General features: G+C 28.8%; 2 protein-coding genes across 2 annotated transcripts; both read right to left on the reverse strand.

Annotated features, from left to right (window-relative positions):
- Positions 1-5,480: 5,480 nt before the first annotated feature.
- On the reverse strand, positions 5,481-6,254 carry LOC129610880 (uncharacterized). Its single transcript, XM_055523654.1, has one exon. The coding sequence runs from the start codon at positions 6,252-6,254 to the stop codon at positions 5,481-5,483; it is 774 nt and encodes a 257-aa protein (XP_055379629.1).
- A 120-nt stretch (positions 6,255-6,374) lies between these two features.
- Positions 6,375-8,180, reverse strand: LOC129610881 (craniofacial development protein 2-like). The gene has a single exon (XM_055523655.1). The coding sequence runs from the start codon at positions 8,178-8,180 to the stop codon at positions 6,375-6,377; it is 1,806 nt and encodes a 601-aa protein (XP_055379630.1).
- Between the last annotated feature and the right edge of the window lie 5,933 nt (positions 8,181-14,113).

A 14,113-nucleotide genomic window follows, 5' to 3' on the forward strand; every position in this document is an offset into this window, starting at 1 on the left:
CATGATTATAGAATACATTAATCAGATCAATTTGCATTAAAGAGAGCCTTGTTTAAGAGGTTGCCTTTAATTAATCTAGGTTGTTTAAAAAATTTAAACGAAATATTTCCGAAAAAACTTAAGATAACGCAATTCTCAACTTTGTAATACTATCTTTATTTTTGTTAAAGTAAATTAACTGTGGCATCAATAATTTCATTAAGTGCGACATCAGATGAACGAGCCAATTGGATTCAGAGAAAATAAACCTAAGTTTGTTATCGCTTATACGACGCTCAATATAGAGTAATTTCCTGTTGCCTATATAGGAAACTAATAAAAGTTTCACTTCGTCATTTCTTCCGAAAAATAAGATGGCATTAACAATATCGTAAAGCACTAATTGTTCGAGTATAAATCTTTTTGTTTTCCTTTTCCAGCTCATATTATTCTGCTAGTACAAAATTCTGTATTCAAGAGTTTTCTAAATAAGTTAAAATATAATATAAACTAATATGAGATGAAATTTTTAAGAAAGAGTATACTTCTAAGAGGTAGTCGATGATGTTTATTCTGAGAATCTCACTAAGTCTTTAAAATCTCTAGTATTTGTAAAATTGTAATTGGTTTTTTGAATTCTCCATACGTTAGGCATCTCTCTTTTATAACTCTTATATAGAATTGAGATACATTCAATTGGAAATAACTTTTATATTCATATATCTAGGTATCTTAAAGCTGGTTTGGTTCAAACTTTCACTGATACATGAAATTTGTATTGAATTTTCCATATAAATTTCATTCCAACTGTTGAAAGTTTCTTTGTTAATGCTACCAAAGGGATCATTAAAAAGAAAAAATTTTATTTCATGTTTTTCTTTTTTTAAAATTTTTGGAATGCGAAATGTCCTTTTTCGTCCTTTTATAAAAAAATATGTTAATTTTTAAAACCGTTTTCATATTTTTTACAATCAAAAGCACACATACAATACATACAATACGTACATATTTTTGTATAAGGAGATATTTTTGAAAAATATAAAAACAAAATAAAATGAAAAAAAGAAAAATTTTCCTTATTAATGATTTTTCCAATTTTCGAATGAAAAAGAATTTCGTTTTTTTTTCCGATTCAATTGAGTTGAAAAGGTTTTTTTTTTGTGTTGTTTTTGTTGATTCCTTACAAAATTTCAACTTTTTTTGATTATTCAAATTAATATCAAACATCATAAAGCTGTCGTCTACATACGACAGCCATCAGTATTTCAGACAAATTTCAATAATATTAAGCGGGTACAGAGAAAACAAATATTTCATAACTTGATGTTTTCATTTTTTTTTTTAATTTTTTATAATGACCTCATTCCTGTTAATTTTGACTGTTAAAATACTAAATGTAATATGAGAAACATGATAATATTGACCGTCCTCTTGTAGATTTCAAATATAACAAGTGTGGCTATGATAGTGCAGAGGAAAAATTTTATTAGATTTAAAGAAAGCCGAACTTATGTGAAAACCATCAATTATGAGAAAGGCGTTCTAGTATATCATGAAGATTATATTAAGAGAGGACAGCGCGATAATATGACTTCATATACCTATCCTATCCTAGACACGAAGTCCAATTAGTTAAAAGTTATAATTAAATTTAAGTTCCAAATTTAAAAATTTGATTTCCAAATTCGAATTTTCATACGAATCGAATCGTAAAGTCTATAGTATAGGCAATTGGACAATGATAAAACGATGGTCCACATTTCTTGTCCAAAGATTTGATCTTTGGTACATTTCTCATGTAAATTTAAATCTAATTGCTGTTCAAAATTAGTACAAGGTTTTTCTCTTAAAATTGACTACCTTAAATTACTTTGTTTAAATCGACCATAATGGAAACTATCCTAATTTTTCACTCAACTGATATTATATAAAATTTAATGTATCCACTTGCATTTTGCGCTTCTATGATATATTTTTGTTCTAAGATAATAAATAAGTCTAGAATTTTTACTTTAATCCTTTTAAATCATTTTCATTTCTAGAACAGATTTTAAATTTGTATAAGGAATATAAATAATTTTCTTGTACGACAAAAATGTTGAAAAGGACACCTTAACACATTAAGGATAACAATATTTTCCTCCTTCTTTTTTCTTATTCTTTATGGCTAGTACTGCAATGAATATGTACACATTTTGATGGTGAAAAACGTGCTTAAAATAAAATTCTGTTATAGGTTCTGTTAATTCTGTTCTTATTTTAATTTTTTTTGTATTTTTTGATGTTTTCCTTATATTTTCTTGTGTATGATATTCATAAGAAACAACTTAAGGGTATAAGTGTTATACACATCAGTTGATTTACATATTAAAATGTAATAGATATACAGTAGTTACAGGAAAATCTAGTCGCACCGCGTAAGATTTCTAGAAAATCAAAATTTTTGCATTGTTTGTTTGTACTATTACAGGAGGCTTACTCTCAAATTTTGATCACATAATAATTATTACTTAAAGAGCTATATATTGAAATTTTTTGGTTTAAGTAACAAATTACGTGTGAGGAGTGAAGTCGTTTCAGAATTACTTTTGAGTAGTTAATGTAAGTAAGTAGTTGAAGAAATTTTTTCTTTTGATTTTTGAAAAATTTAAGATATTTGGGAGAATATTTGCAAATTTTAGAATAATTTCGAAAATATTTCTTAAATATTGCTTTCAGTAAATAATCTAATGTTTTTATTACAACAAAGGTAGGGTCTTATAATTGTATTCCTCAAATTTAAATACTAGTTTTCGACCAAAATTTATTTAGACCCACTGTGTATTACACCCATATGAACTAGTATAACGGTTTTTCTACGTGAATATCACGTTCGTTTTAAAGGAAATATTTTACTAAAGGGAAAGGAAAACAAAAATGGAAAATTAGGAAAAATTAAGAAAATTGTGGTAACATTACCACTGGAGAGAAAATAAAGCATAAGAGAATTTTTTTTTTCCTTTTAACTGGTGGCGACAAGTGGAAATTTAACTTTTCATTATTATTATGTACGTACCATCGTACCCATGCATCATTTTAGCTTTTCTTTTCAAAACATAACTTTATACTTTCACTCTTAATCTTAACCTGTTATTTTGAGTAGTTGACAAGAACGTAACATTGTAAAAGATGAACTAAAGCATATACACATTTTCTTGTTTTGAATTTATGATGGTATATTCTTTCTTAAATGTTTAAAGATTAAAATAAGGATGTGAAGTTCAAAATTTTTATATTTTATGCCAGGATATATTTTCAAGTTTTCTATATGTATATGTATGTGTAATCATATTTTATACAAGTACAAGAAACATAAGAATCCAATTATAAGTCTGTGATGTACTACATTGATATAGAAACAGAATAAAGTTCAAAGAAGAACTGGTTCAATTGCCTTAGTATTCCACCATTTTTTTTTTTATTTAATGTTATTGCTGCTTTGTCACGGATGTGTTTATTATTGCTGTGTCATAGAGTCATATGGAAGATGAAAAGCGAATAAAAGAAAAGAAAAAAAAACAATTGTGAAAAACAGAGGCAAGAAAAACCATTTAAGAAAGAACATCAAAAAAGATCACGTGCCTTTTCATGTTAGTCACGTTTAAATCAATAAATAAAGACCTGACTATTGGATACCAGCAAAATGGAATACGTCTATACAAAAATGGTATATAATTTATGTAAAAAGAAAATGGAAAATTTATTTTTAAAAAGTTGTAAAAATTTATTTGGTATTATTATAGAAATAGTATAGGCGAGAGTAAAGTACATAAAAAATAATTTGAACAAAAAAAAACAAGGAAAGATTATAAAAGAAAATTTTCTTCATTTCATGGTGATTTGGGTTCTCGTTCCAGTTTTTGTCTTTATTTCCAAAATGGTTTTCTTTGTTTCATTTTAAATTTTTTTTTTCCCATTCCCGATTTGGTATTGATTTTCTTTACAGGTATATAAATTTACCTTCAAATTCAGAAATAAAAAACTTTGATTCACTATAATAAAAACGGTATGCGTCGAAGTGGGAAGGGAAATTAATGATTTACAAATTTTGAGTCCACCATTAAATAATGTTCAATTTCGTTTTAATATTGGAAAAATATCGGGCCATTAAAATTGAAACTTACACTATAGCTGTACTGTATTATAATTTAAAAATTGGAAAAATTGGTGATTGTGCTAAAAATTTTGTCAAAATGCTGGTGAAATATGAAATTATTTTGTAAAAATAATTTATAAATTCAAAATGTTTCAATTTTTAAAATTAATTTAAATTTTTTTTATATATTTAATTTAAGGAAAATTAACCATTTCTGGAGTATAAAATTACATAAATCCCGAGGAGAAGAATTGCCAAGTTTAAATGAGAAACCTCCAATTCAGTTAGCCCAGATTTAATTAATTCAAAATATTATCTATGCGTAAAATAAGATTAATATTTGATTCAAATTTTAGGTGTCCGGCTCTTCCATTCTCATTAATAAACAAAATATGATTTCAATAGCAAACGAATATAATTAGATTGAGTTGAAATTCAATACTGAAGCAGCAAGTAATATTCTATATAATATATCATATACATTGTACAGAATGTTTCGCATAAGGCAGCAAATAATTTAAGGGTGGATTCTTTGATCAAATTAATCATATTTTGATTATCAAAAAAATCATACGGGTAGTCATATCATTCATATCAACAAAAAAAAATCGTACGGGTAGCGTACGGGGACGATTATACTCGTGTTCGTATATATTACATATTACTTAAATATATAGGTTGTCAGCTTTATTCTTAAACTCATCAAACACAAGGCTATCCATAATCAATCGGTAAAATATTATGTTTTTACGATATACTTACAGTAATTGAATTGAATTTGTACTGTTTTTTTTTTTTCCTGCTTTACTCCCCTTGGGAGCATAGGGCTTTCACAAAGCCTCTCCAACGAACTCTGTGAGGGGCCATTCTTTTTATTTCTGCCCATGTCATGTTAGCCGTGGCGATTTCTTTCTTTATTGTTCTTTGCCACGTATTCTTTGGCCGTCCCATACTTCTTCTACCCTGCGGATTCCACTCCAATACCTGTCTTGCGATGGTTTCAGGCGGGTGTCGCAATGTATGACCTATTCATCTCCATTTTTTCTTCTTTATAACCCTTGTGATTGGTTCTTGGTGAGTTAAGGCCCAGAGGTCTGTGTTGCTGATTCGTCTGGGCCAGAATACGCGGCAGATGATCCTTAGGCTCCTATTTATGAATTCCTGCATTTTATTTGTGTATTCATTTTTCAATAGCCATTTTTCGGAACCATACAACAGGACCGACTTCACACTTGTGTTGAATATTCTTAGTTTTGTATTCCTGGATAAGTGTGAGGATTTCCATATGGTCCATAAGAATTTGTACTGTATAACTTCAAACTATTCTTCCTCTTCTTTATAGGCCTCTCAGCCTGTTCTTTTCCAATTAGTTCGCCTCTTGAGAAGTTGATGTCCAGCACTCGATCCATCTTTTAGGTGGTCTGCCTGGCGGCCTGGTGTTGCTTGGCTTGCCATCCCTTGCTATTTTTGCAATGCGGTCACTCTGCATTCTAGAGACGTGTTCATTCCAGGCACGCCTCCTAGCTCTTACCCATCTTACCACATCTTGAACATCTAACATGTTTCTTATTTCTGCGCTCGGAACTCTATCTTGCAATGTGTGTCCTGCTATTTTTCTAAGCGTTTTCATTTCTGCTGCACGGGAGTTGGCTTTTGTTTTGCTTGTCTCCGCCTTAGTTTCCGCTGCATAAGTCATAATTGGGCGTACGCATGATTTATATATTTTAATCTTCGCTGCTTGTCCCATGTGCTTGTTTTTCCATATAATGTCGCTTAGACAACCACTGACTCTTGCTGCTTTGTTTATTTGTTGCATATTTTCTTTTTTTCGGTTTTGGCAAGCAGAAACCTCTACCCCTAAATACTTATACGACATTACTTGCTCTATTATTTTGTCGTTAACCGCCAATTTACATCTTAAAGGTTCTTTTGCAATTACCAGAGACTTTGTTTTTGCTACCGAAATTTCCATGTTTAATTTTGAAGATGTAATATAAAACTGGTGTAGCAATTTTTGCAGCTCGTCTTCATTTTCGGATATTAGCACGGCATCATCTGCGTAGCATATAATTTTTATTTCTCCTTTTGAAGTTCTATAGCCACGTCCTGCGTTTTTCACTTCAGATATTATTTTTTCCATTATTAAGTTGAAGAGAAATGGACTCAAAGAATCGCCTTGCCTTATTCCTGATGATATTTGAATTTCGTTTGATTTGATGTTGTTCGTTAATATAAATGTGGAGGTGTTTCTGTTCAAGGTTTAGATAATTTTAATTATTTCGGGTGGGATGTTTTTCGCTGTCAATATCTCGATTATATCATTGAGTTGGACGCGGTCGAAAGCTTTAGTTAAATCCACGAAGCACATAAATGCCGGTTTCTCGAATTCTATTGATTTTTCTACTACTTGTCGCACCACAAAAATTGCGTCTATCGTAGATCTGTTTTTTCGAAATCCTTGCTGTTCTTCACACATAATAATTTTTTCTGATAGGAGATTCTGGAGAATTTTTGTGAAGAGCTTCATTACCGCACTTAGAAGAGTTATCCCTCTATAATTTTCCGGGATCCTTTTATCCCCCTTTTTGAAAATAGGTATTGTGAGGCTCTTCCTCCAGTCAGTTGGAATTGTTCCGCTGGTAATGGTTTTTTGGAACAATAATGCCAATTGATGATGGAGACCTTTGCCCCCGTATTTTATTAGCTCATTTGGTATTTCATCATATCCGGCTGCCTTTCGATTTTTCAAACTTTTTACAGCGTTCTCTACAAGTTCTATGCTAATAAAAGTACTTATTACTTCTGGCAAAAGTGTTTCTGCTTCACGGTCTTCCCTATTTTCATACAACTTTCTAAAGTGATTTTCCCAGTCTTGAATAGATATAGTATTTGTTTGCACATATTCATTTACCTCCTTTTTCCTTCGTCGAAGCATTCCCCACACTTTTTTTTGGGCACCATACAAATCTCTTTCCATGTCTGCAGTAAACGCTTCCCAGTGTTCTTTTTTTATTCTGCGTATGTTGGAATTTACGCGGTTTCTCACAGATTTGTATTCTCTGTATGCTTCGGGCGATCTCTTACTTAGGTATTTTAAGTAACTTTCGCGTTTTTCTGTTGCTAGCTCTTTTACTTCTGCAGTAAACCATGGCGTATTTGTTTTGTTTGCATTTTTATTTATCTTTCTTTTGCCCAACGCTTCGTTTGCTGCATTTTCTATGTTTTCTTTAACCTTTTTCCAAGCAGTTTCAACATTCTCTTCTAATTGTATCTGATTTAATCTTATTTTTTCTGCTAATCTGTTTTTGTATAGGTTTTTTACAGATTCTGTTTTCAAAGACTCTATGTTCAGTTTTTCAACGTACACGGGTGGGGGCCTTTTTTTTGATTGCACGTTAAGTCTTATCTTTGCAAGGACTAGCTGATGATCAGATCCTATGTTTGCTGAGGATAAAGAACGCACGTCTAGTATTTGAGTTGGGTGAACAGCTCTATTTGTTATTATATAATCTATTATAGATGTAGCTCCTCTTGTGTTTAACCAGGTTATTTTATGTTGTATTTTATGATCGAAATAGGTGTTGTTGATTCTCAATTCGTTTTGTGCGCAAAAATTTACTAATTTTTGTCCGTTTTCGTTAATATGTGATTCGTTAAATCGGTTCTTTACTCCGTTTATTTCTGTATTTCCGACTCGGGCGTTCATGTCTCCCAAAATTACTATTTTGTGTTCTTTTGGTACTTTTTCTATTTCTGCTTGTAAATCATCATAGAAACTTTTAATCTCTTCGTTGCTTTTGTTAGTATCTGGCGCGTACACACTAATAAAATGCAGTTTTTCTTTCCCGCCATCTATTACTACTCTTAGAATCCTTTCGTTTATGTAATGCGTTTCTTCAATATTTTGTATGTATTTTGTGCTAACTAGCATACCTACTCCTGCTGAAGCTCGTTGTGCATGTTCTTTTCCGCTATACTTTAGGCAATATTTAGGGTAAGTAAGATCGCCCTTACTTTTCCGCTTTGTTTCAGACAGGGCACATATATCTATATTGTGCTTTTCCATTTCTAACAGAACTTCTTGTTATCTTCCATTCCAAGATCGTATATTCCAGCAAGCACATCTTAAAATGTTCTTTTTCCAATTTTTTTTGTTTCCTTTCCTTTTAACATTTTCCAAATTCATATCCATTAGACGGTCCGGGGTCATTTCCTTTTTATCTTTTCTTTATTCAAACTATTATTAATCTTATCCCCCGCCCCATTCTTGTAAGTATTAAAATTTTGATATGTTATACTACCTAAAGGCTGAACAATAATTGTCATATTAAATAGCTACGTTTCCATATTTTAATTTTTAAAATCACTTTAATTAATGTAAAATCTTTTGAGAAACTGAAAATTCCCCATACGTTCACCACTTCATTTCAATTTATAGAATTTTAAAAAAAAACTTTCATTATCATTAATCAATTTTATATTTCGACAAAATAAAAGTAAACAAAAAAATGGTCAAAATGAAAATACTGTAGATGAATTGAACATCCAGCCCAAAGTCCCTTTTGTGTTATTCAAAAAATAAGAAGAACAAGAATAAATCCTAGTTTAAAAGCATCTTTTATTTTATAAGACAGAATGAAAAAAAAAACACTTTCGCTTTTTCTTTTTGAATTTTTTCTCTTCTCTAGCTTTCCTTAAAATCCCATATTTTAGTGGTTTCTAGGATGCGGTTTTACTTTCAGCTTTTTAAATTTACTACAAATACTCGTTCTTATACCCACATACACACTTATAGATAAAAACCTTTTTTAATATACCATAATTCTTTTATATTTTATTACAGTTTACATCAATGTCATCATCAGTCGTCCATTGTATTCGTCCTTAAGTTGACCACCAAAATATATACTTTGACATTGACAAATGAAGAAAATTTTCTTTTATGTAAAATTTTCTCTTTTTTTTGTTTTCTGTCAATTTTTTCATCTGAGTTTTTGTTTTTTGTTTCTTCTCTTGAGAATCGCTTCTTTTCTCTAAAAATAAATGGATTTATATTTACGTACATATGTATATGAGTATGTATGTATGCGCAAGCATCTAAAAATTGGAATTTATTATTTTGGTATTTTAAATGAGAACGTTATACAATAAATATACAATAATAATATTTTAACGAGAGAAAATAAACAATTTAAAGGATCCCACAAGGATTATTACGGTCGTTGCTTTTAAAACAAAATATTATATTGGAGTAATGTTCCCTTATGTATATTATAACTATGGATATACATACATACATAGTGTATACGTAAATATTATGAGAATTAAAAATATTCTAAATTTTAATTCTTAAGAAAATGGAATTTAAGATTAAAATATTAGCTTAAAAGGCAATTAATTATTTTTCTTTTAAAAATAATTTTTTTTTTACATAAACATAATATATGTATGTATGTATGTGGAGTTAAAAGCTTTGTAATTTTGTAAATTTTGTAAAACTTGTTAATTAATTTATAAGAAAATCTTTGTATCCCATAATATGCTCTTAATTATTTATTTAAAATATTAAAAATAATAAACGAAAATTTAATAATATTGAAATTTTAATATTTTATATTAAAGGAAAAACAATAGAAGTAAATTTGTAATTTTCTTGGATTCAAGGATTTAAAAGAGTCATTGCATTATTTACATTATCAAATTATGAAAACGTAAATCATGAATAAAATTACTTAGAATTGAGGACTAACCCGTAATCGGAAAGTTTATTTGGAAAAGCAGTCAATTACAATGAATAGACACAAATGAAAAATTTAAAGCTAGTTCAACTATTATCGCTCAGCAAGCAAGTTCGACTGCATTTTCAACCTCTTCGAAATAACAGATTGAATTTTCGCATTATGTTAAATTGATTGAGTTGAGACAGTTACAACAAACATTCACACAAAACTTATTATTTCAAAAATAATACAGCAAATAGCATTCAATAGAAAAATTTACAAATATTTTTCTATCGAATGCTATTTATGTTCTGATTTATTCAAATTTAATTTTAATAAGAACTGCAACACTCAAGCTACCTATCCCGTCAATTTTTGTGAATTAACTACGAGTATCTTCAGTACATTTTGTAATGCTACGAAAAATTCCGTAATAATTTTTAAAATTTATATTAAATTCACTTACACTTTGAATAAAAAATATTAAATATTAACGGCATAAAATGTCTTCCATTGCAAGAACTTTCATTGCTTAAAAAAAAATGTCTAAAAAAAAAATTGCCATTTGGAAAATTTCGGTTTAACTTTTACTCAGAATTATTATGTAAGAGCAATAATTTGATATTTGCCCCCAAACGAATAACGAAAATAAAATGAAAACAAATTTTTACAATAATAAGTATACAGGATATCCAAGATCAGAATGTATCAAAAATTTCGAAGTAGGATAACGTCCTCAAGTTGAAACAAATTTTATTGTAAGGTAAGGTTATTTTATTTATAAGGAAGAGTAAACTTACTTGGTTAAAATAGATGAGCGTTTTATTGACATTTTATTTCTGATATTTTTACATGTATTAAATTAAGGGCCAAAACAACTCTTTTCAAGCGAAAAAAGTTAGTATATTAATATGAATGAAGTTGAAGACGTCAAGTTCATTAAATTGTCCTTAATTGTCATATTTCCTGAGGTATGAAGAAAAATAAAATAACTGATACTTAACGGCTTGATTGGGAGTGCGAAAAAAGAATAGTGTACCATCCAGTCTCAGTTGCCTTGTATATTTTTTAAAAAGAACAATGGAAATTATACACTACAAAAAAAAAAAGATTTTTATCTTAAATAAAAATTTAGTCATATTACGAGTATATCCTTTCGCAGGAAAAACTAGTATAAAAGAATACAATCTAGATTATTATTCTTACAGGCGAATCAAGAATACCATAAAAATGTCACAAATATTCCAATGTTTATAAATTTAATGCTAAAACAAAAAGATTTTTTGGAGTTTATCTTGTCAACTTGTACAAACAACTTGTCCAAATAGAGTTTATATCGAATAACATTCTGTGCGAATAAATTATTTTAAGGGTGGTGAAGGAGTCAATTAAAGGAAATAGAATTAGTTGTAATATTTGTAGCACTTTTCTTCTGATAAATTTTATAAGCGTGATACGGGTTTAATTTTTCTCTGAATAGATACTGTGACGTGGATTTTTCGAAGTAAACTTTCTAATTTGAGATATTTTTGTTCTCTAAAATTCTTTTTTGATTTCCAAAAGCAGGTGCCATACATAGTATTTGTAACACAGGTTCGACTATAGATTATTCCACAATATGGAAAATTTCAATCAGAAATAAAATAGAAAACAACTAAACGCGATTTTGGAAATTTTGAAAAAAGCTCCTCTGTATTACTTGCTCAATTATTTTTAATTTAATCAGATTTTAATATTAAATATCGTGTGATTTAAATATTCGGAATATCGATAAGCTAAATCGATTTTAATATTAAGATCGAGTATAAGCATTACATTCCAACAATAATAGAAATTGCGGCATACTCTTGCTCTTTAACAAACGGAGTTCTCTTCAAGTTTTTTTTTTACAAATTTTCATCCTTGTTTTTTGTAACAATCGTTTAATTTTTTTCCTTTTAATTTGAGTTTTTCAGCGAAAACACAGTGCCATTTCACCCTAAAGCTCGGAAAAACTTTTCATTATTTTTATTTTTTACCATATTGTAACAATTTTTTTTTTTTCAGTTTTCTTATATTTCATCGTTCCATAATATATTTTTGGAGAAAATGAAAAAAAAAGCAACCGAAAAACTGATGACAGGCGACATCAATTCGTCGCCTCATAAATTCTATGCCATCTTTGCATGTAAAAACAAAGAACAGTGTAAAGTAATTTTCTTGCTTATTTGATTGTATTTTTTTTTTTCAATTTGTTTTCCCTCTGACAATACAACAAAAAAAAATCTCCTTTATTTTAATTTACTGTTTTTATAATTTTACAATTTTTTTAATTGAAAAACTTTCTCGATTTAATTAAAAATAAAAACAAAACGAAAAATGAAAAACAAAACTTATTTTATTGCATTCTGTGCAATGCAATATAAAATTTGTTGCAGTGGAAAATAGAATGATAAAACAAAGAAAAACTTGTAAAAATTTAAAAACAAAATGAGAACGAACCAAATAATTAAGTTAAAGACTTTAAGGAAGCGCACGTTTCCCTTAAGCAGAAATAATTAATGTCCAATTATAATAAATTGACTTACTAATTTAATTTTGGAGACTAAGGTATTATGAAAAATTTCCAATACAGATCCAATTTAACCCTGGTTCTTCGTTTGTTGAATGAAATGGGAGACAACTTTAAATATTATTTAAAGAGTAGAGACTGCGTAAGTCATAATGGTAGCTTTAAAAGTAACTTTTACCATTCTCGAAAAGCTCGACGTTTGAATTACAGCGAATGTGAAGCAGTCATACTTAGTCATATTTTAGAAAGACCATTCAATTTATGGTAGTTCTCAAACAGTTTGTTCTTGTTACTTCTTCCATTATAATTATTTTAATTATTGAAATTTTCATTTTGCAGATTGTGTCAAATCACAGAATGAAATACATAAACCAAAACGATTCTTAACAAAATGGTATCCTTAATTTCTTTGCAATATGTACAACTGCAACATAGTCTGAGTTTCAAGCTTTTATTTGAATTTGAAATTGACTGATTTATTACATGTAAACAAAAATGTTTATAAAATTTTATAAGGTAGACACTTCCCCATTTTATTAATTCCGTTTAGTAAGCAGCAAACAACAGAAGTCTATAGTTTGCAAAGAACAACCATCTGTTTGAGCGTCCGACTCACACAATAACTAAGAATGGTTCGAACATGTTTGAAAGCAATTATGCTAAACGCTCACTAAAAGTATAGTGGAAATTTCAACAGCCTAATTGAAATAAAGTGAAAAAATTTATGAAATATCACAAATACATATATAAAATAAAGATAAAACTGAACTGAGAGGGATACACAAGACTAACAAAAAAAAGTAGAAAAGAAAAATAAAATTATATCTTGAATTTTTTTGCAATAAATTTTCTCCTATTTAGTATAATAAACTTTAAATACAAACGAAGACGCGAACAAAAAAAAAACTAAACACTGAAGATAAAAATGTGGAGTGACAGTGTCATTCAACCCATTTCTGCATGATAACATACAAATTTTAATTTTATATTACGTAGGTACGTATGTATGTATAGCAACTTAACATACAATGAGAGAACTGGAATGGGTGGATAATTTTCTTTAAGATTTATTCTTATTCTACATCGTATCCTTGTTAAAAAAAATACGATAATAAATTTTAAAAAGTTTTCAAGTTGAAGTTCATGCAAATTGAAATTTAAAAAAAAAGTTTTTTATTTTTAATACGGACTTTCTCTTTTGCAGTTGTTAATATCATTGTGTAATTAAATTAATCTAAATTATTTAAGTGTCAAGTTATAAACTGATCTCAACTTTGATGTAGACATTTTAAAAAAAACTTAATTTCATTTAAAAATAAAAGAAAAATTTACAGATAATGAATTGGCCGTACTCTTAATCTAAACTAAAACTTGAAAACAAAAAGCACAGTACTATATCGTTTAAGTCAGGGCATGTAATTTTTGACAAATAACAAAACAGTGCACATTACGCATAATAAATCACTTTTTTGTAATTTTATCACGGTGAATGCAAGATTGGTCATAAAATTATAGCCTGAAATCAAACTTTCACCTTATTTTAACTTAATGGAAATCTCTTCATGCAACTGCAGAAATGTAAACAAAAACAAATACTTAGTAATCATGTGAATTACAGTATAAAGCAATGTAGAGAACATTTCGTCGGCAATTTCTTCATGCCTCTGTAGCTCAGTTGGTAGAGCGTCCGCCTAGAAAGCGGTAGGTCACTGGTTCGAGTCCAATTCG

Source organism: Condylostylus longicornis, unplaced genomic scaffold, assembly GCF_029603195.1.
Source record: "Condylostylus longicornis isolate FDR11 unplaced genomic scaffold, ASM2960319v2 ptg000048l, whole genome shotgun sequence".
NCBI lineage: Eukaryota > Metazoa > Arthropoda > Insecta > Diptera > Dolichopodidae > Condylostylus > Condylostylus longicornis.

Bases quoted from the DNA above. Each gene is read 5' to 3' on its own strand.
- LOC129610880 (XM_055523654.1), bottom strand. From the start codon at position 6,254: ATGGAAAAAATAATATCTGAAGTGAAAAACGCAGGACGTGGCTATAGA.
- LOC129610881 (XM_055523655.1), bottom strand. From the start codon at position 8,180: ATGGAAAAGCACAATATAGATATATGTGCCCTGTCTGAAACAAAGCGG.